The sequence below is a fragment of the Vanessa cardui genome, chromosome 2, assembly GCF_905220365.1.
Source record: "Vanessa cardui chromosome 2, ilVanCard2.1, whole genome shotgun sequence".
NCBI classification, from domain to species: Eukaryota; Metazoa; Arthropoda; class Insecta; order Lepidoptera; family Nymphalidae; genus Vanessa; species Vanessa cardui.
The window spans coordinates 10,717,995-10,741,567 of NC_061124.1; the positions used below are offsets into that span (position 1 = coordinate 10,717,995).

At 31.7% G+C, this 23,573-nt stretch overlaps 1 protein-coding gene across 1 annotated transcript in view; it reads right to left on the reverse strand.

Moving 5' to 3' along the window:
* LOC124538802 overlaps nt 1–23,573 on the reverse strand; it is a 117,566-nt gene that overhangs the window by 21,447 nt on the left and 72,546 nt on the right. Inside the window, exon 2 of the mRNA XM_047116011.1 lies at nt 7,389–7,586. Coding sequence (XP_046971967.1) covers nt 7,389–7,586 — 198 coding nt within the window. The remainder of the gene's footprint in view (nt 1–7,388; nt 7,587–23,573) is intronic.

Sequence of the window (23,573 nt, forward strand, 5' to 3'; positions counted from 1 at the left end):
TTAACGACTCAAATATAAAAATATTTTTTTTAAATATTTTTTTTAAATATGAGACAACATCACATACATTACTCTGATCCCAATGTAAGTAGCTAAAGCACTTGTGTTATGGAAATCAGAAGTAACGACGGTATCACAAACACCCAGACCCAAGACAACATAGAAAACTAATGATAATCTACATCTACTCGGCCGGGAATCGAACCCGGGACCTCAGAGTGGCGTACCCATGAAAACCGGTGTACACACCACTCGACCATGGAGGTCGTCAAATATATATATAAATATAAATAAAAGTCTTTTCATCTTATCATATAAACTTAAAACAAACCATACAGGTTATCGATTTCACAAAAATCCAATCGAGCGTATATTAAAAAATAAATAGCGAAACGTTTTTGGAGCCTTAATTTATTTTGCTTAGCGAGGAATGAAAATTGTGATTGATGAAATCGCTCCGGGCGTACCGTATGCGGTTCAACGTAACAACATTAAATATATAACGTGGTAAAATGAAGTGTTGTTCATGATTTAAGCGATCAAATTTTCATACATTTACATTTTTATGCGAAATACTTAATTAAAAATAATAATATCATGTTTGACTTATTTTTTTACATATTGTATAACTATAATTTATTAGAATTATGGAATTAATAATATGTCGATTGACTATTTTTAGAAAATGTTGTAATGTAATATTTTAATTTTTCACGATGAATACTGGCCGATTGTCTGATACTGGCCGGTAAGAAAAATAACGTCGAGAAATCGAACGCGGCGGCAGTGTTTTGTTACGATTCTAACTATTTTTAAAATAATTGAAATTATAGGCCAGATATGGATATAAATTCGGAATGTATCGTGAAACTCGGATTGGTGGGTAAAATAAATGTAAAAAGGGTTAATAAATGAATCTAGAGGAATATCGTTGTTGAAACTTGTAACCATCCTAAGAATTATGAAACAGAAATCTAAATGAAACAAAACAGGCGTCGGTTTTATTCATACAGGCAGTAAGCATGATATTGTTAATTATTTCGTCATACGAAAGAAATCAGTGTTTTACTAAAAACACGCTTACCGACATTATTCTGAGATTTATTATACGCGAAATAGACACAAAATTGTACGTATATTTGTATAATACTATGCGGAATTTCGATTTTAGATTTATATTTCTATCGGACAAAAGTTTCGCATGAGAACAGGAATAAATAGAAAATTCACGTAAAACGCCTCCGCAAATAAAAGGGCCAGTCAGCCAGCACAGCCAGCTAATTTTAATAATGGGTAAATATTTAAACAATAATTAAGCCCCTGTTGATTTAACAGCCGCAGATTTCAAAACAGCGATATTATATTAACTTTTATATATGACATTTTAGTTAGTAAATAATAATATATGTACCTATCACGTAGTTTGCTAGCATTGTGAAATATTGTCATTGTTATAACTACATATAAATGCACTAAGGGCACTGCCACAAATTGTCATATAAAACAATATGTTATCAACAACTGAAGAGTATGGCTGCTTTCATTCAAGTGATACTGATTTAAGATTGAATGGTCAATCAGTAATTTTAAAGTTCGCTTATCTTAATTTTCCGAAGAGCAATTACTCTTTCTAATTGTTACATTCCTCTGAATCAATGGTTCGCGTCGTCGTTAACAATTTTTACGGTATCAAGCGTATAATTTTTAAGAAAAAAAATATAATTGAGATGTTTTTTATTATATTAAAAAAATGTACAAATTTTTACTTTAAAAATGTACACTTTTTTTATTTGCATTATTATTATAATAAAAAAAAACAAGCGAATGGTTTTTGAGAAACAGATAATAATTAATGTTTTTTTTATTTAATCTGTGGCGTGGTTACGGATCGAGTCATTATTTTCTTATTACACGTAACCAAATTAATTATATCATAATAATTACTGTCGCTGTTGCCAGAAATACACCATATTTTCACTTTCGTGATACCTATGATAGATGATTTATGTACCTGTAGTGTTGTTTAGTGTATATAATATAATTTTTCTTAAGCGTAGATGTATTTTACTCTAAATATGTCACAATGTCAAATGAAAAATGTTTTAATAAGTAAGTTGGTTTTGAACAGTAATTAACCCATATTTCTTATTTAAAATATAATTACGTGCTTTATAATCACCTTTGTAACTGCGTTCGGTGTGCAATGGTATCGGATTTGTAGTAATTTGTACGTAAACATTACAATTAATGCGGTCGTTTCAATAGATAAACTAATTTATTGTCAGAGAATTGGTGACCCATAAAATAAATTATGTCATTTTGGTTAGTTAATCTAACGGTAACGGTACGTATTCATTTATATTTATTTTGCTTTGATATAATTGACTTTATTTATATCTTTAAGGCTTCAACGATACCGTGATTAACAAAGTTTAGTATTTCACTATCTAAAAAAAAGTTTCTTGGTAAAAAAATCCCGTTGAGTTTCGCTCGCAATAAATACTAAAGCAGTTATCATGCTTATTTATTAAATAAAGATTTTGATTGTAATTCTTTGTTTAAAATCAAACTTTTTTATTATTGGATTAAAAAATAATTACGAATCTATTACCTTAGATTTGGCAAACTACTTTGTTTAGTCATGGTTTGATTTGCTAACCCTTGACACGACAATAGCTTAGAAACGGGTTTAAATTGAAATATTTATGGCCCTGGCAACACTTTTTTGTTGCACGCAAAGATCCATTCATGAGAGACAAGGAACGGAGATGTTAAGAAGGGTCATTAGCGTGTCACTTCAGGAATACTTCTCGAGGCGTGTTTTCTCGAGAAGCGTTTCACATTCTTGTCTCAGTCTTTGCCAGCAAGGCATCGCTGAAATGTCCAAGTGAGAGCAGACAGTTCAAATATATCCTCGTATCCGTTTAACGGACTGCATTTGACGCATCCAAGTAGAATAGTAAGGGCGTAACAAGGCTGTGGCATGTTCCAGCGTTGGACGGGCGCCAAATTTGACTGCGAGGAACGGGCACCGTGAGGCGTCGTCTTTGAAACAGGATTCCAATGTACTTTTATTATTTTGTCGGCGATGTTTCTTTGCTTATTTTTAACTTTAGTTGCCATGCGAAGCACGAAAATAACTTTTGGTTGATCTCACAGTCCGATAGTCATTTTTTTTTAAATTAGTCGATCAAAGATTTTACTCTAGAAACGGTCAATATTGCTTCAGTTATGTTACGTAATTATTCGAAGCGTGTAAATTGAACCAGTTCTCTAAAATTTCTGTCCGATATTATAAATATGTTTTCTAAAACAATAATGCAGCATAAAATCATACGTCGTACACTTGTACTGGAAGATATTTTTCACTTTATTTTTATATACATAGGTATGTAGAAAACGTAAGCTAAATAACTATTGATAATAACCATGGATAGCTAGATTATGATGAAGACGCTCGAAGAAATGTTATTTATTTTAAGAAAATGAGATTGATATTTTATGAATGTTATTTTATTAAATATATGGAACTAGAGATGGCTGATATATGTCTAAGCTGTCTAGACAAATAAATATGCCAAGAACGGACAAGAGACATTAAAGAAATTAAATCCTTGACTAACCTCTGAAACTTAGTACATTAAACTTGATCTGCCTCGTTAATAGTGGCTAGCAAGGCTTCAGATTAGAGCTCCTGGGATCAAATACCGGTAAGGTTAAAGTTAGTCAGGAATTTTAAGAAGTAACAGCTAGAAGGAAGGCTTTGCCAGTTCTAATGGTGTTGTATAGTTGGGAATGAAAACACCTAAATCCTTATTGTCCAACGCCTGATCTTTCTCAGTTTGCTTGCTGAGAATACAGAGATCACCTGTATTCGCGTATACTATCGTGCATGCGTTTCATAGTATTGGATAAACATATAAATGAAATCAAACATATCTTTGACTGAATAACAGTTTGGAGTTTATTTTATTAATATTACCTTTGAAGTTTATACATTTATCTATCTTGAAAAAGGACAAGTTTTAGACTGGTTATAACAGTTTATAGAAACCTACCTTATACAGGATATCGTCAGGCTAGGCGTATCGTTAGTAATTCGAGAAAATTCGTCTACGCAGTTGATAGGCTTCCTTTGTCATACAAAATTATTTATGCGTTACGGTACCTTGTAATTAAGGCAAGAGTACGTTTAAATATAGCTTTTAAATTATACGTTACAGACAGTGAAAGGTAAAAATTTAAATAAAAGTAAATATGTCGTGGGACACTCGATTGGACGGTATACTCACCCGATTGCTTTTGCTATGTATCATGTATTAAATACCGGTCACAATGAAATAAATTAATAACTTTTGATCAATCAAATCTCAATAAACAATATTGTTATTTAAATATACCCTGTGAATTATAACAATTACAAAATCATTTTAAATAAACCGTGTAAAGAAAAATAAACAGAGGGAAGGTCGCCTGGAAAGGGCATAATGCTTTTTTCTTACCTAATTATTTCTGCCCGATTACTCTACTATAAGTCGCGTGAAAGAACTCCGTTGAAAAAATACTTTCACTTGTTTATAAAGGTCCATTTAAGGGACGGGCTCGCCGCAGAATCGCAGAACGTTAGCTATAATACGTTATATATAATATAATACACACGCCAAAATAGTGCATCACCAGAAGTTAGTTTTCAACTTTTATATGTGAGATATGACGTGAGTTCTTTTAAAGCACTGCTGTTGGCAAATACTTGTGCAAAGTTTGCGAAAATAAAAAACTAATCTTGGTTACTTCGCCAGTTATCCGTAAATAAGAATATAAAATAACCTTTCTTCTATCCCTTTTACGTTCTATTTTACGAGAGAGTCTACGTTTTTAAAAAATAAGATCAGAATCATTATAACAGTCATAGAAAAACGTCGCAAGTAAAATGAATTCGAATGAAGATATTGATGTTATTTAAATTAATATTCGACTGTCGAACCCTAAAATGTTGACATGCAATTTGCTTGTACCAATTGGCAAAAGATCACAAGACATAAGCCGCCCTGTTGTCGTTGTGTAGCGTCAATTTATTTACACACGCGAGAGGCTTAACATTTGGAATTGTTCCAGAATATAATCTTTTCTTTCAATGAAACTCCATATAAAGACGACGACGGCGAGATCGTTTTATTGCATACGTTAAAATTAAAAATTATATTTCAATTAACATTTACGAGACATATTTCAGTATTTAATGATTACTAAAGTTAAATTAATATTACAATTCCTTCGTATTTTATGTTCACGACCTTTATATATTCGCCCTCAAAAAAATGTGCTCTTAGGTATTTGTACCTTGCTCATGACCTTTTGGAATGGTAACAAAAATTCTCCTTACTCACACATAACAACGTAAATTGTAGATTCATAACGATAAATATAATATAAATATGTATAATGAATATTTAAATACAAGATGACGTATGTACTTATACTTTTTAAACACTTAATATTATATTAAAAAAAATAAAATATTTTATTAGCTATGTTCGTAGCTTCTTAGATTGCAGTTAAAGCTGAATTAAAAAAAAAAAACGGAATGTAATCTATGCTAATTTTTTTTTGATTGTTACTGTAATACTTCTTACATAGTAAATTAATTTCAGTTTGTACGACTATTAATTTAATACAATATTATTTAGTTACCTTAAAATGATAAGAAATTAAAAATAGGAAATCTACAAAGTTGCATTAAATCAACAGGCGGTCGTATCTATAAAGCAATCTCATTCAGCAACTTTTGTCCTAAATTTAAGGTTATAAACGAGGTCAAAAGCATTATTCCTTTGTCTTACTAAAAATTTTATTAGGAAGAAATTAAAAATAAGCATAGAACAAATGCTGCGCCAAGAAATTGGTCGTTGGGGAATGCATATGTAAAACCTAATTCTGAAGGCGCATACGTCTTACGTGTTGCCTTTGTGTTGGAAATTGTTAATATTTCAATCGTTCCATTTGACACACTTTAATGTGTTTTTTAAGGTTAAGTTGACTAAGGATTGGAAAGTTGGATCAAAGACTCATAAGGTGGGAATTGGACATTTTTCCCGAATAAGCTGTCATGATATCAGTATTTAGTAGAGCTTCATATGCGTTGTCGATGGTTTTTGTTACAACTTTAGATTAATTTAAATCGTATCTGAAAATTACTATAATATAATAGAAAAATGATGGCCCTTAATTTGTCTTTATAATTCAACTCGTGCTCGGAGGTGAAGGAAAACATCGTAAGGAAACCTGCATGTGTCTAATTTCACAGAAATTCTGCCACACATGTATTACACCAACCCGCAATAAAACAGCGTGGTGGTATGATCCAAACATTCTTCTCAGAGGGAGACGAGGCCTTAGCCCTGCTGTGGGAAATTTACAGGCTGATGTTGTTGTTTCAATAGCAAAATATGTATGTATTTCATTGGATAAGTATTTTCGTATTGTCAATCAAAGTTGTTGTATATTGCAAGGCTAGCAAATTTACCTTTTTATTATGACAAGCAAATATTTCAATACGCCGTTTGGCTTGGGTTGTATCTCACACAGGACGTATCGTATAAAATATAGCCAATATATATTCATGACAAACTTTAAGGCAAACATTACACTTGGTGAATGTTTAACCGTTATTAGATTGGTTTGGGAACTTGAAACGGATAAATCTGTAACTTTATTTAAAGTTATGCAATATTTAAATTTGTCAGTATTTACCTTAGTCTTCCATTTGTATTTTATACTAAAACTAGATTTTTACATACGGTTGTAAAGTTTTCTAGTTTTGAGTTTATTTTGGGCGTAATTAGGTATACTAAATATTTGATTATATTTAACTTTTTTGGGAATTAAAAATAGTACGTAGAACTAGTTTTCTTTACGTGATTGATAACAAACCATCATTTCGTCAGAATCGTTTCTGACAATACAATATAACGTCGGACATGAATACGTCCTTGAAATTAAACCCCCAACAAAGAACTTACATTTAAAATACTCCTTCAAATCATAAAAAGTACAATTTCCTCCTATTTTATTATATATATTGTATGTATTTATTTATGTATGTATGTATTTAATATAGTATATATTTATATTATATATATTTATTGTTATTTGTGTATTGTATACTATTCTATTAAGAATTTATACTATATATATATGTAAAAAGTTATTGTACCCTTCCCATTAATATCAATATCATGATCCTTTACCCAAAGGTTGCCTGGAAGAGATCGCTGCTTAGCGATAAGGCCGCCTGTTGCACCTCATGCAACTTTTATGTAACTAAAATGTTATTTTTTAGTTGTAAGATTGGGTGCAATAAAGAATAAATAAATAAATAAAGTACAAACCTGACTGTTGGGGAAGGTCGCGAACGCTGACTGTACTTTATGTAGTGCGTGGTCTTGCTGGTGCGCGGGCGGCGGTCGGCCTTTGGGGAAGTGGAATCGCGGAATGACTCGCGCCGGTCCCGCCGCGCGCACCGACCGCTGCAGAGTCGTATGCGCCGGCGCCGATGACGGCTTTGGGGGAGTCGACGCTGCGTAGTTCTGGAATCACATGAATAAAAATTAGTATTTAAATATTTTTTTTATATAAATTAATAAGTAAGAGACAACATAACACACATAACTCTGATCGCAATGTAAGTAGCTAGCATTTATGTTATGGAAAATCAGACGTAACGACGCTACCACAAACACCCAGACACAAGACAACATAGAAAACTAATGATAACCTACATCAATTCGGCCGGGAATCGAACCTGGGACCTCGGAGTGGCGTACCCATGAACACCGGTGTACACATCGGTCCACGGAGGTCGTCAAAATTAAAATCATTATTTTTAATATTTGTCTTTACATCATCCCTTTTGATTCGATATTTAGAAACTAAGAAAAAATATGTAAGAATACGTTGTAAATATCGAACATCAGTTACAACTAGTTTCCTGTAATTCAGAGAACATATATTATAGTGTATTCCAACCACAAGAGAAGTAAATATAAATATAATTTGACATTGTATTGACGTGATATCATATCTTGAATCTCTGACATTCGTTATGGATTTGCATCGAATTGCGTGTCCGTAAAGGCGTTGTTATGATCGGAACTTTGAAATACAAACTAAAGTAGTGGAATTCTCTTGTTCTCTTGCATTATTATTATGTATTTGTAGTGCGTTATATAGCAGAGTTATAAACAAATCGCTAGGAGTATGTAAATGAAATTTTTGTTTATGTGTATTCCTTTTTTCGATTGGAATAGCGTATAGGTTTCTTTGTTAATTAGTTTACATGTTTACATAACCTGTTGGCGGAGGTGTAAGAGCCTATCTGAGTAAGTCCTAAGAACCATCCTTTCATGAGATACTCTACCGCTAACAGTAAAAAAAATTTTTTCATTACCCATAGACAATGACGCTCTAAGAAATATTAACTATTCCTTACATCGTTACACCAACCTTGGGAACTAAGATGTTATGTCCCTTGTGCCTGTAGTTACACTGGCTCACTCACCCTTTAAACCGGAACACAACAATACTGAGTACTGTTATTTGGCGGTAGAATAACTGATGAGTGGGTGGTACCTACCCGTGGTTTGCACAAAGCCCTACCACCAAGACTTGCATTAACGCATAACAGACAAAAACCATAAAAATCATGTAGTATAAAATTCATGGTTTTACTAACATATTACGAAATTGTACGTATAATGTATGTCTATACTCATTTTTTCAGTATATTTATGCTTATTATCTTAATTATTTATATAAGTACCACACCTTGAGATCCTTAAAGAGAGATAGAAACCGAAAAAGTATTTATGAAGAACTATTTATTATGAAGAAAGTTGAGATCGCGTTGACGAAAAGGCTTAGAAGAACTCATTTATTAAGATTAACGTTCCGAGAGTGGGTAAAATAATATTATATCTCCGAATAAATTGTTTTGCTACAGAAAAATCTTTGGAGAGTTTGCTCAGAATTATATTATCTCATGATATCGAAGTCGGCCGTAAAAAAGATCTTTTTTATGTGCGAGAAAAAAAGTTTGACTTGATCAAGTTCTGAGATTTGAATTTGATCCATTTTCGTTTCTACTTGACGTAATTATATGGGTATTCCGTGCTTGTGTTGGTAGATGATGGCAACACTAATATAAAATAAAAACATCGAAACAAAACAACTGAACGATATATTCAATTAAGTGTAAATATAAGTTTATAAATACAATAATTTTATTATTGAATAATATGTGGACTCTCATTCTTGGCTGAAAGTTACAGTGCTACGATCAAACAAAATATTTGCAGTACAATAAAAAAAATATGTATGTCAATGAACTCGTTTATTTCCGTACAAAATCCGAGCGCTACTTAAGCATAATAGTCAGTTATATGAAATGTTGTGTTCGAAATTTGAAATAGCTGCATTCATAACTTCGTTAAGGATTCACGCCTACGTCTCAATCAACGTTTGGTTATCTTTTCAGTCAACGTAACGTAACTAGCGAAATTAAATTACTTACGAACTTACTAGCATACATCCGTTTCACTCGTTAATTTCTTGAACTCAGAACATAATTTAACAAAACTCAAATATGAATAATAAATATATATCTTCAGACAAGTATTTCGAAGTATGTTTAATTCGCAAAATGAACAAATGTTAATACTTTATCGTCCTGCGTTAGAGACTTAACGTATTTTATGAAAACAAATGACTAAAAAAGGATTATGAAAAATTATACGAAATGACGCCGGTATCACAAAAAACGATTATTCAAGCAGTCTCTAGTATATTAAAATTACAGGAAGAGTAAATAGGATTAATCAATAATAATAATTCAGTCTTCTCTTACACACTATGGCACAGGATACACAGACTTGTGTATCAAGTGCCTTAGTTTAAGAGCAATACCCAATAATTAAAAAAAAAAGAAGTTTGAGTCAATACGTTATTTAATACTGATACTCATGGGTAGAGACTTAACTCAACAAGGATAACTGAAAATAGCCTGGTTGTCTATCTGAAACGGGGCTTTTAGCGATAACAATATTGTAAGAAGAAATTCTGTGTAAAAAAAGAACAATTTTCTTTTGAAAATTGTTCTTTTCTTTTTTACTTTATTATGCGTGCTTGAATTTAACAAAAATGTTAAATTCAAGCACGCATAATTATTATAAATTAAGCACAAGATTAATTTGCGATGTCGGGTTTTAATCCGCGTGTGAAAGATCCACGTGTTTCCATTGAAGTTCTGTGTTCTTAAATATTGAAACGTTTTTAATGAAACACTTCATGTGCATTAATTGCTAAATTATAATTAATTAAGCCTTTGTTTGTATATGAAATGTCAAGATGAAGCAATAAAGCTACTTCAACTGTAACGATCTACTTACAATATAATTGGATATTTAGAAATAAATATATATGTGTATGTATTCTATAATCAAATAGTTTTTTTTTTATTTTATTTAATAGATTGAAACTGTCCACAAAACAAAAAAGTATCGATCAGATCATAATTGTTTTCATGTGCGAAAAATTATTTACAAACTAATATTTTTAAAAAAAATATGTACTGAATTTTCCTCAAACTAAAACATTTTAATAACGGCCGATCTCGTTACGAACTGTATACACATTGAAACCGATGTTTTAAGCCCTTAATCTAGTATTTATTGCAATGATGTCATGACGTTTTGTATAGATTTTTGTGTAAACGATTCTCGCTTAAATTCTATAGCGACCGAAAATATCCCGGTATAAATAACTGCGGCGTGGGCGCGGTTAGATTCAATATAATATAAATTGGAACATTTGATTTTATCGTTCTCACAATGAAACGGGAACCGACTGGAAATCACTGAGTAAAAATGTATAGAAAACTAGAGGTATGTCTTCAGACGGTTAATAGTGGGAAATGAGAATTTCACCCTAAAAGTTCTCGAAATCATTTCTCAGCGGTTGCTTATGTAACAAAATCGAAACATGCGTTCCAAATTTGAACTGTCTAGACATAGTTTTGGCTATGCTTCGATAGACAAACAGATTTACGATAAACTCCTACGGTAATATAAATACGATATTAATAAACCGTTAACAAAAATAAAAATAAAATACACTTAATTTAAAAAAGTAATTCAATTAGAAAAGATACACATATTCCATGAATGTGTTCTGAAGCATGTACATACTTGTTTTTTATACTTAATACAATATACTATTGTATATGTACTTCCCAAACAATAATGACATATAATTAGTGTAGATTTTCTCGGTTTCATTATTTTATGCCATTATTCAAATATTATTTTGTGGATTGTTACCATACTCAAATAGTCGTACGAAAATTTTTAAGTAAAAAAGTTTTATTTTTCCTTGAAGGAAGGAATTGACTTGAATAAAATAAAACAAAATATAATTTAACTAAATACCACCAAAATTTTAGATATATGTATATTTTACAAAATTTTCACTTAATATACATTTTATAAATAGTAATATTATATATAGTTTTACTAGTTAAAACATTGAATTTCTATTGAGCTATTGAAATTATTTCGAAATTTATTCTATTAGCTCACGAATGATAGATATTTCATAAGGATGTAATTTCCTAATTAATTTTTCTAACTCTAGCATAAATATATTTCTGTCAACAGTATATGTAAGTGCGTATTGCAAGTTGCAACAGCGATTTTCATTTTTATCGATTGCAGTGTCCTGCTATTTCTGGCCGCAGCTGCAGTCTGCACTGCTGCGAATTTAGCTAAGTGGTTCCCACTCGAACACGCTAGTCTTGTCGGTCTATGACCCTGCAATACGCCGACTTTCTTACAGATAATATTCTTCTTCCCAACATAAAAACTATAAAACCTCTTTTCACTTTTCATTGATTTAATTTTTCAAAAATAGAACTTGACTCAGATCGAGTGGTAACTTTTTAAATATGAAAATATAAATCTAATTTATGGACACTGCTAGTCAGACATCTTAATGACATTAATGTAAACAATATACCAGCACAAAAAAATACTTATTTTAAATGAATAGGTACATATTTATTAAAAAAAACCTTGATATCACAATAGTACAATTACACCGAATTTAAAGGATCCACGAACCATGAAAATAGGAAGCCGCTGTTTTTTGTTTATACGATATGTAAAAATCGACTAAATAAATTAATGTAAGATTTATATTATAATAGGTAACAAGTAAACCATTTCATCTACACTTATACATATAAAATTATTTACTTAAATGCCAGAAAAAATCTGTTTTTTACTAGCTTTTTTTATTTTATGGTCAATTTTTGTACGCATTCGCTCAAATTGGTTACGTTTCATCAAAATAATCGAATTTCGTTACGCATAAGATCAACGTAATATGCAATACTTTTAGAGTTTTGTGTTAAATAATTACAATAAAAACTTTATAAAAAGTGCAATGATACGCATAAAATGTTAATTTTATCTGTTACGAAAATTTAAATATAACAGGCCACATTTCGATCGTAAATTACCACGAACTGTCATGAAAAATGAAAAATAAAAAAAATAATTTTACCATAAACATTAAGCGTGAAAGTACATGATTCTCTATCATTAGGTTTAATTATCTGTGGTAACATTCCAATCTATTCGGATAGCGGACACGCATCGCTTCGGTATTGGCACGCCCGTTAAATTCGTTTTAGGATTCTCCTTGGCCTACAATTTTATAGACGTCACAAGTCAATCTACGAACTTTAAAAAAAAAAAAAACGTAATTCACGTTAAAGGTTCATTCTAACTAGATATAGATTAAAAATGAATGAATAGGTTCGAAGAGTGAAACTTGGCATACTAAACAGGAGTCAGTGCCAAAAATATAGTTTCCAAGATAATTTGCACCTAATTTGATGACCCAAATGATAAAATATGATTCGAAGAAATGTTAAAAAGACAAATCTCATTAAGCATTTGAAAAAGTACTTTGAGGCCTTATCTTGTCTCCTTATATATTATATTGTAAGTAGACCAAAAAAAATGGTATAATCATACAAATTATTTTTAAATGATTTCAAGTTAAATATTTGATGTAATAATTTAATTTAATTAGTATATATAATTATAATGTTTTGCTTTTTATGTGTGGGAAGTAATTAACAATGTTACAATGAAAAAATAATTTATACTAATAATTCATCATTACGTCTATTTTATATAATACTGGGGCTATTTTATTTTCTCGAGTACAAAATATTATATGGATATACAGATTAAAAACACATTTACGCTGCAACAGTCGACAATAGTAGATTTATTATGAATTATTGTTGCGTAAAACTACCTTCCCTATAGTGGCCATTTGTCACGTCCTTTTGTATGATCACGTCGGGATATTGAATTTTTATATGTACGTAATGTATTTTTATCAGATTATTCGGACCGAAACGACAACCTTGAAACAGAAGTCCGCAATGTTAAGCGAAGTTCACAGAAAGTACGGTCAAGCTAATTTTCATTTATGAAATATCCAAATTTCTAACTTCGGATTTTTGAGTAAATATATATTCGTTTAATTACTATTCCGCAGGTTATATGATATAAAGATTAATGGCCTAAAAGCATTATCAAATTTATAGGTGTGGCATTATATATTTTTTAATATATCATAAAATTTTGGTTAATATGGTAATAGAGTTCTTGATAAAAATTATACTAATCATTTTAAAATTCTCTTTTTTAGTCTCATTGCATTAGATTAAAAAAGAAAACATCGATGTACGAGGCTTTACTGAATAATAAAGACCGCTCCCACACGTCGCAACAACTTTAAGACGGCCGGTCAGTCTGTTCGAAAACGGCAAGTTGATTGATTAATCCATTATGCCAATTAAAAGAATCCTTGGCTCTTTAGATGCAGGTAGCCTTAGTTTTTACGTTAGCAATGATTATCTCATTTACATACAAATTAATCTGTACTTAAAAGGAAGATTTTGACAGCTGTCAAACGAAAAATCAGGGTAGGAGTTATAAATTATAGATAATAAATTAGACTCTTCACAATTAAAAATGTTGTTATTTGAATGTAATAAATAGCATCCTGTAAAAAATAATTTTAAAATTAAATTCATTAAAATGATTGATTTATTTATTTGCCAATGATTATTTGGTAAGGATTTTAGAGAAAATCAAAGAAGTTTCACTTTGTTGCAATATTCGATTTCGATATTATCACGCAATAACACCTAAATATAATGTTGTATGTACAAGCTATCGTTAATCGATTAATAAGAACCTAACATATGAGAAAACTAGTACTCGTAAGAGAAACTCAGCGTAATGATACTTTATGTATAATTAATGACCGACCTGATGATATGATGACGTCTTATTAAGATATAGTAATGTTTTTAGGACAGTCAGACAAAATTGCATAATATATACGATCCGACTTCGTGCATATAATATCGGAGCCATTCTTCAGAACTGTTCTTTGAACCGCAATTTCACTTTTCTAATTTTCTTATAACTATCGATTTCCACAGCGCACGCCATGTAAGCTCTTACACGGCACGAAATATAATACCCAAAATGCACTTTGTATTAAACTATATAACTATATACAGTGATTGTAGCGATTAAGCAAAAATAGTAAATCTATGAAATGGTTCTTAAGATTAGTCCAAATATAAACGATTAACGCGGTCGAGGAGTTTTTATATACTAATATTATAAATGTGAATGTAACTCTGTCTCTCTGTCTGTCTGTTATGATGGTTATAAGTTTGGTTTGGTATGAAGCATATTTCAACCCCAAGGAAGGAAAAGGGCTACTTTTTATACCTAAATCGAAATACTCCCAATTTTTTAGAAATATTTCTAGTTGGCATATTTTTTCAGTTCAGAGTTTAGTATGAGAATACATTTTTGAAAAATGATAATTATTCGGCATTAAAAATCTTAATGTCATTTAATTTTTTTTATAACATAAATTATAATATAATTAGAGAACGGATTATAATGAGGTTTACAGATAATTTTTAATGCTTTTGTGTTAGCCAATTAGGTAACTATCCACTACTCAGAAACATCACCAGAACATCGTATTATATAGTTTCATGTGTGTAATCTTTATAGAGGATGCCTCCATAGGTGTTGGCGTATTGGCGGTACCGTGAAAATTTTATGATTAACCGACTTCAAAAAAGCAGGAGGTTATCAATTCGTCGGAATCTTTTTTTTTTTTTATAAATCGTTTAGTGCAAGCCACAATTCGAATTACTAAAGTCCTCCTTTCCAACTAAATAATAAATAAATTAAAAAAAAATGTATTCAAGTGAATATTACTCAATTAATTTAAATATTGGTTTGACCAATACAACGCGTACAAACTAGTCAAATACGTCAAAGTATGGAGAGAAAATATTTTCGCTTGGCTTTCTATGCAAAGATGACCAAGCTATTAAAGTCATATTAAAACTTCGAACTCAGGCTTTGTTGATCACAAATAATAGACTACAGATAAATAATCTTTTATAGACAAGTCACAGTATTTAATAGTTTGTTTTGTATGGTATTGGTGAATTTATTATCCACTTGCACACAAATTACAAATCTGTAATTCTTTTCGCTGTATAAAAAGTCTTGAAGTTAGTGTCGTTGCTGTCAGTTTGTTTTTTTTTTTTTTTCAATATTTAAAAGAAAATAATAAATCGATGAACTGAGTAGTAGAGACCGACATTATACCAATTAAAATAATACTACCTTATAATTATATAGTATAAATATTATAAGAAAATAATTTCTGCAATGAAATACAGATAAAGTTTGTGTTGTTGTGATAAAATTGAAGCTGTCATTGTTGCTTGTCATTGTTGAGTTGAGTGCTGAGGCAACATCAACGTTTTTACGCTATAAAGCTGAAGCACGATCTTTGTAAATTATATTTCACTGTGACCTACAAGCTGGGCCAGATGGCTTGGTAGTTGGAATATGCGAATTTTAATCTAAGATTGGAACTTCAAATACGGATGAACGTACCTTATGGGTCGGTTGAAATTCTGTTAAATCGGATTAAACTAATTGAACAACGCCCTAATGCAGCAGCGTTGTGTAATATACTTGAAACCTTCTCAAAAGAAGATGAGCTCTTTAACTGACGGCCATTGAGGGGCTGTTCTTAACATTACTACTGTACACAATCTTCTAAAGAGATTAGTAATTTGTCTAAACGAATTAAAAAAGTAATTTAAGATGGCTAAAACATAAAAACAGATGTTTAATGTTAAATATAACTATTCTAATATAATTTACATTTATTATCTAACGTAATAATATATAATACTTTTGTGTTTAAATTTATAACTTTTTTTAGCTCATGCATAATTATATGCAAATTATTCATTCTCTATAAATACTATTTTTGGGTGAAATCTCGAATAATATCTATCATTTATGTTACGTAAAAGAAATATAGCGTAAAAAATCTGAGGAAATATTATAATTATCTAAATATAGGTGTCCTTTGTTGGTACATGTTAAAACAATTTAAAGTAATTAGTTTGCACAAGTTTTATTCGTCGAGCAATGCGTATAAGCTTCGAGCGAAAACATTTCGCTTTCTAAACGTTTGCGAATCAACAGTTTGTGTAAATATCGGTCTTTCGAACACTGCACTGAACTTAGTCAACAACGCGACCTCTGCTCACTTGAGCTTTAGGACGAACTTCATGTTATCAAATGCTATTCTATTCGAAATATAAAGGAAAGTAAAGTAACAGTCTGTAAATTTCCCACTGCCTCGATAAGGCCACCTCTTTCATTAAGGAGAGGGTTTAGAACATGTTCCACCACGCGGTTCCAATGCGGGTTGGTGGAATGCACATGTGGCAGAATTTTTTCGATGAAATTGCAGGTTTCCTCACGACGTCTTCCTTCACCGCCGAGCACGAGATGAATTATAAAAACAAATTAAGCATCTAGTGGTGTTTGCCTGGGTTTGAACCCGCAATCATCCGTTAAGATGCACGCGTTCTAATCACTGGGCCATCTCAGCTTCTAAATATAACTATGTCTAAAAATAAAATATATAATATAATAAAAAATATTCCAATATATTTAAATTGAAAATCGCTGACCGATTGTTTCTGTACCGTAAACTTTCTGTTAAAACATATAACTTTATCAACAATAGACATGTTCATTTAGAAAAGTTACGTAATATATTGAAAATATTATAGTGAAAATTAAAAATATATATGAAAACGATGAAAGGTTAAATAGTTCCTTCAAACATATAAATAAAATTTTAACAAAAAGAAAAACCGACTTCAAACAAAACAGTATTTTAAAACAAATTAAAATGCACTAAAAAGTAATAAAAATAATTGCATATTTAACATATTTTTAAGAGTCCTCCTAGGTAAAATGAAATGAAAAATATTAGACTACTTAAAAGTCGATTTACGATTATATAATGTAGTCATAGTTATTGTTATATTTGGAGCCGGTGAAAAAAAAAAAATACAGACGAATTGATAACCCCCTCCTTTTTGAAGTCGGTTGAAAACATACGAAACAATGTACCTGTGTCTTCTAAAATAGTGATACATTTGCTGAGCTAGGGTAGAACGCTAGAGTATTTGCTTTAAAATATATTCATTGACTTAAGTATATAACAACTCCTTATTATACACTAAATCTTGAAGTTCATTATTAGGGTACAACTTTCAAAACTAAACAAATTATATACTGTAAGGGTCATACCGCTTACGAAGATTGATGGTTGTACTTACAAAGTCTAGACATTAGTAATAGCTTTAAAGTAATCTCAGCTGCTTTGAGCTTAAGGTTTTGTGTTGCCAGGACGTAGAAAAGTATTTTAAATAGTTTTCAGTAAATTAAAAATAAAATTTTTACGAAATAACAATGGAATATTTACATGACAGTAATTTTAAAGGACAAATCAGTGTGGACAAATAATATATGATTTCGTTTTAAGAAATAATGAAGACCTCCGTGGTCGAGTAGTGTTAGTGAACTCAGAGATCCCGGGATCGATTCGCGGTCGAGTCGATGTAAAAAAAATTCATTAGTTTTGGGTCTGTGTGTTTTGATTTTCCATCACACAAGTGCTTTAGCTACTTACATTGGGATTAGAGTAACGTATATGATGTTGTCCAATATTTATAAAATAGCAATGTATCCGAATTTACGTCACCTTCATATAGTTGCGTGCAATTTTAAATAGTTTGTACATACATAATTGCACGCAGCTCGGTATACGTGACCATATATCCAATTAGAATGACACTATTTAAATTAAATTTGGGTTATGATCACCCTACGTGTTTAAAATAATTAAGATATCTAAAAATTCATAAAAAATATATTTCTGTATTCATTTTTAGAAATGCATTAGTACGAAGTTATGTATTTTCATACGTGTAGATGTATAAGTAAATAGTATTTAATGTTATAAGCTATTATGTACAATGTACAATGGAAAGCGCAATAAAATGTGTATGTAAATGTATAATACCCTATGTGCTGTGTATTCGTAGGCGTAATTGCGTTTTATTTACATTATGTACTAGTAACTTAAAGTGTTAAGTACAATTAATCAGGACTAAATTTTCGTATGAATAATAAAATCGACATATTTACATTAAAGTAAATTTAAACTGTATTTTTAAATGTAGCTTTGACTACAAAACCTTTTATTACTCAGCTCCTGAGATCATGGGTTTGAGCCTCCGGTCGGGCCAAGTGACTGTTTATTTCTTTTAAGAAATCTTTCGTAATGGCGTGACGTTTAGAAGATGGCATTGTTTAAGCCCCCGTGGCTCGAAAATTAAGTAAGTGAATTGGTTGGGTCGGTACATAAACTTGTCGTAATGTCGCCTGTTTATTTGCCTTTTTTTTTGTCAACGGCCGTGACCTCTATAGAAAACTGAAAATGAGGACACTATGTGATAGGATTTAAGTTTATGACAGTAAGCCACGTATTCAGAGCAATCATACAAGTTAAGAGGCGACTCTAAATTTGTCAAATCATATTAAATTATACTTGGTCGTGTGGCCTTTAATAATAAGCAGTTTTGGTTACTAAATTTACTATTTTTTTAGATATTTGCTGTTTAAATATTTAATATTCATGTGCTTTGAACCTACTAATACATGCTTCCAAATGTATTTGATTACTCAAAAGTAATTTATTTATTTTGTTACATAAGTATTTATATTTTTGAATTGCATATTTATTTAATATTATAATTAATGTATTGTATTATCATTTAACCCTAACTCAAAACGCGCTTGTTTCTTATTAAGTAAGGTATATTTTTTGTTTATAAATAACCTATTTCGTAATTTTTATAGTTTAATTTCTGTGGCTTTCTATAGGTTTTATGCCGTCTGAAGGCGCTTCCTTTAATTAATTATCGACGTTTTATTAAAATAAACTTAAGTGTAATCTCATTTGTTTTATTTTGCTCTCGTTACTGTTAGTCTTCCCACGCACACTAAGACATATTGTAAGTACAAGTGTCCCTCACTCGTACTGATGCACTCCGATAATAATTTAACGTGTAGGGGCGCGTTGACTTTTCATACTCGTTACTTATTATACATATCAACTTGTGCAAGTTTTAACAAACCTTCTTTACGCATATCGAGAAAATATCGGGGAAAAAAGTCCCAATATTTTCTCATATCATCTAAGTGTCCAAGTGACTCATAGCCTACGCATCACAATCATCGCATACACGGTACATCGTATTCGCAATGGGTTCTGGTCTATAATTATAAGGCACGGGATAGAGCGGCGCGGGCGCGTTGTATAAATAGTCGCGCGCGCATGTCCGCTCGCGCACGCCAAATTGGGAAACGGCAATGGCCTATAGTGAATCAATAAATGTGGTGCTTTACGGATACAATTTAGAGTTATTTATTCTAAAAAAAATCTTGGTTATTTTCACATACACCAAGAGTAGAGATGACCTAACTGATTTTGAGGTTGGACGATCACGTCATCTCAGTCGAATGTCGTATATACATATATCCGAGCATTTATTTATCTCGTAGTACTCCATAAAAAAACATGGTTAGAAAGGCGGATGGAATTCACAGCTTTGTGATTAAAAATAATGTTTACATAGCCTACATTTTGCTAGCTACACTAACTAAACAATATGCCCCATATTAGTGTCGTGAGCTTCCAAATCCACTCCTTAACTACGGTGAAGTCTAATGTCCTATTGGTGTAGGGAATTTAGAAACTACTATACTTATACATAACTAATTGTACCCCGTGGCTTCACCTGCGTTTTTGTGCAATGAGGCAAAAAAGTAGCCTATGTTCTTCCTCGGAGTTCAAGTTTGCTTCACATTAAATTTCATAACATTCGGTTCATTGGTTTGCTCGTGAAAGACCGACAGACAGACAGAGTTACTTTCACATTTATAATATTAGTATACATTTATCAGATAAAATTTTTATTCCGATTATGAAGTCAAAACAACAACCACAACAAACAGCCTGTAAATTCCCACTGCTGGGCTAAAGGCCTCCTCTCCCTTTGTTCCAATGCGGGTTGGTGGAATACACATTTGACAGAATTTCTATGAAATTTGTCACATGCAGGTTTCCTCACGATGTTTTCTTTCACCGCTGAGCACGAGATGAATTATAAAGACAAATTAGGCACATGAATCAGCGGTGCTTTTCTGGGTTTGAACGCGCAATCATCGGTTTAGATATACGCGTTCTAACCACTGGGGAAGTTTTATGTCTTATTACTTATGAAATCAGCCCCACTAGAATAAATAAAATAATTGTAAAATAATTGTAACTTAAATCTCATAATGGGTCTGCAAGTACATTTAAACTAAAAAGTATTGTCTGAATGTGTATAATATCTTATCAGTCACCTATTTATTTCTGTTTAATAGGTAAAGTAAGGCAAGGCACATATTAGATATGAAAAATTTTAGGTGTAGCTGGTAACCGTTGTTTAAGGGTTATTCAACCCAATTTAATCACAACTAAATTTTATAAATACTTCCCTTTACCAGTTGGCTGATTTGTTTTATAACTTATTTTGATGTTTCGAAGTCGAAACTTGGGGTTATACAATATTATATTAAATAAATAAACAATATATTGGACAACATCACATACATTACTCTGATCCCAATGTAAGTAGCTAAAACACTTGTGTTATGGAAAATCAGAAGTAACGAAGGTACCACAAACACCCAGACCCAAGACGACGTAGAAAACTAATAAACCTTCTACATCGATTCGGCTGGGAATCTAACCCGGGACCTCAGATTGGCTTACCCATAAAAACCGGTATACACACCACTCGACCACGGAGGTCGTCGAATATATATAAATATAGCTATTGTCTACTGTATTTTAAAGACAAGCCGTACTTATTATAAATTCATATTGAATTTCCCTTACCTTCTCGATTTACATATTCCATTATCATTAAGAAAGGTGTATTATGTAAAACGTCTTCCGAAACGTGTACCTACTGACTTTAGTCATATTTTATAAAAATAAATAATGTCAAGCTTTATTTAAACAAATTATATACAATTATTACATAAATGGATATCGGGATCATGGATACTATTATTCCATGAAACATATATATTGCTATTCTCAAAAATATATCGTAGTTATTCCAATGAGAAAATCATTATGGCATTTTGAAAATATCGCGACTATAAAAACTAATAAACGGGAGTACGTAATCTTCGATTAATTCTATAAAGTTTTTAGTTTTTTTATGGTATAGGCTGGCGGACGAACATATGGGCCATCTGATGGTAAGTGGTCACCATTACCCATAGACAATGACGTTGTAAGAAATATTAACTATTCCTTCAATCGTCAATGCGCCACTAACCTTTGGAACTAAGATATTATGTCCCTTGTGCCTGTAGTTACACTGGCTCACTCACCCTTCAAACCGGAACACAACAATACTGAGTACTGTTGTTTGGCGGTAGAATAACCGATGAGTGGGTGGTACCTACCCAGACGGGAATGCACAAAGCCCTACCACTAAGTATATGCTAAAAAAAAAATGCTCAGTTTATAGGAAGTAGGCTACTTTAAAATTTAATAAACGGGAATACATAATCTTCGATTAATTCTATAAAGTATATAAAAAATACTCAGTATAAAGAAAGTAGCCTATTTCGGTTTTACGGATAGATAGAGTTACTTTTGCGTTTATTATGTAGGTAAAATATAAGATCACGTTCTCCGTTTTCGAGTAGTGTGTACACTACTCGACAACGGAGGACGCTTTATGGGTACGCCACTCTGAGGTCCCGGGTTCGATTCCCGGACAAGTCGACGTAGAAATAATTCATTAGTTTAGTATGTTGTCTTGGGTCTGGGTATTTGTGGTACTGTGGTTACTACTGATTTTCTATAACACAAGTGCTTTAGCAACTTACATTGGGATCAGAGTAATGTATGTGATGTTTTTCAATATTTATTTATTTATACAACAAAGTGTATACCAAGTACATAGCTGGGCATTAACTCGTTAATCCGTTAATCGTTAATTAACGAAGTTAACATTTTGACTAACGAATTAACTTTTAAGTTAACTTTTAAAAATGTTAACGGACACGTTAACTTTCGTTAATATGCAGAAGCCCGTTAATCGTTAATCTAATGCCTACTATTTACCGCTCGGCACCGCGGCGCGGCGCGAAGAACTGGTTCAGACAAGTATGAAACGAATGACTTCCTTTCGATCGTATACAAGGAGAAGCTCAAGCATATCTCGGATCACTACTACCGACAATTGCAGCAACTGTCTATAAATTAAAAAATATTAAATCAAAGAGCCTAGTAAATTGCACAGCTTTAGCCAATGCCTTATTAAACGGTATAGAGAAAAGGTTCGGTCCACTCCTGAATGATGAACAGTGCCTACTTGCCGCGGCATTTCACCCAAAGTTCCGGTTGATATGGCTGGAAACGTTTGACAGCAGTAGAGTGGATGCAGTAAAAAAGGTTATGGAAAAAAAGGTAGAAGATGCTTTACGACAAGAAGCAGCGGAAAATTCGAAGGACAGAGATAGCTTAACTGGCGGAGGGAGCAATGCGAGTAACAACGATGATGACGAGGAAGAAGACTTTTTTAATTCTGTCACTCAGTCTATAGAAAAACCAAAGAGCTCCAACTTTTTAAAGAGTAAAAGCACAAAGTCTCGTTAAAATGTGGCTGGACATGAAATCAAAAGACTCGTTCAACGATGCTGCATTCCTCGGGGAACAGATATTCATAAATCTATTTATTAAATACAATACTGCTATACCCTCAAGCGCTGCAGTTGAACGTCTGTTTTCCACGGGTAAAGACATTTTAACACCAAAACGAGCCTCGCTTTCAGACGAGAACTTCAACATGTTAATGTTCATGAAGGGGATGCACCTTATGCCCGACGATTAAATTACACATTTGAATTATACAAGTATTTTGTTTTATTCCTAACTTGTTAACT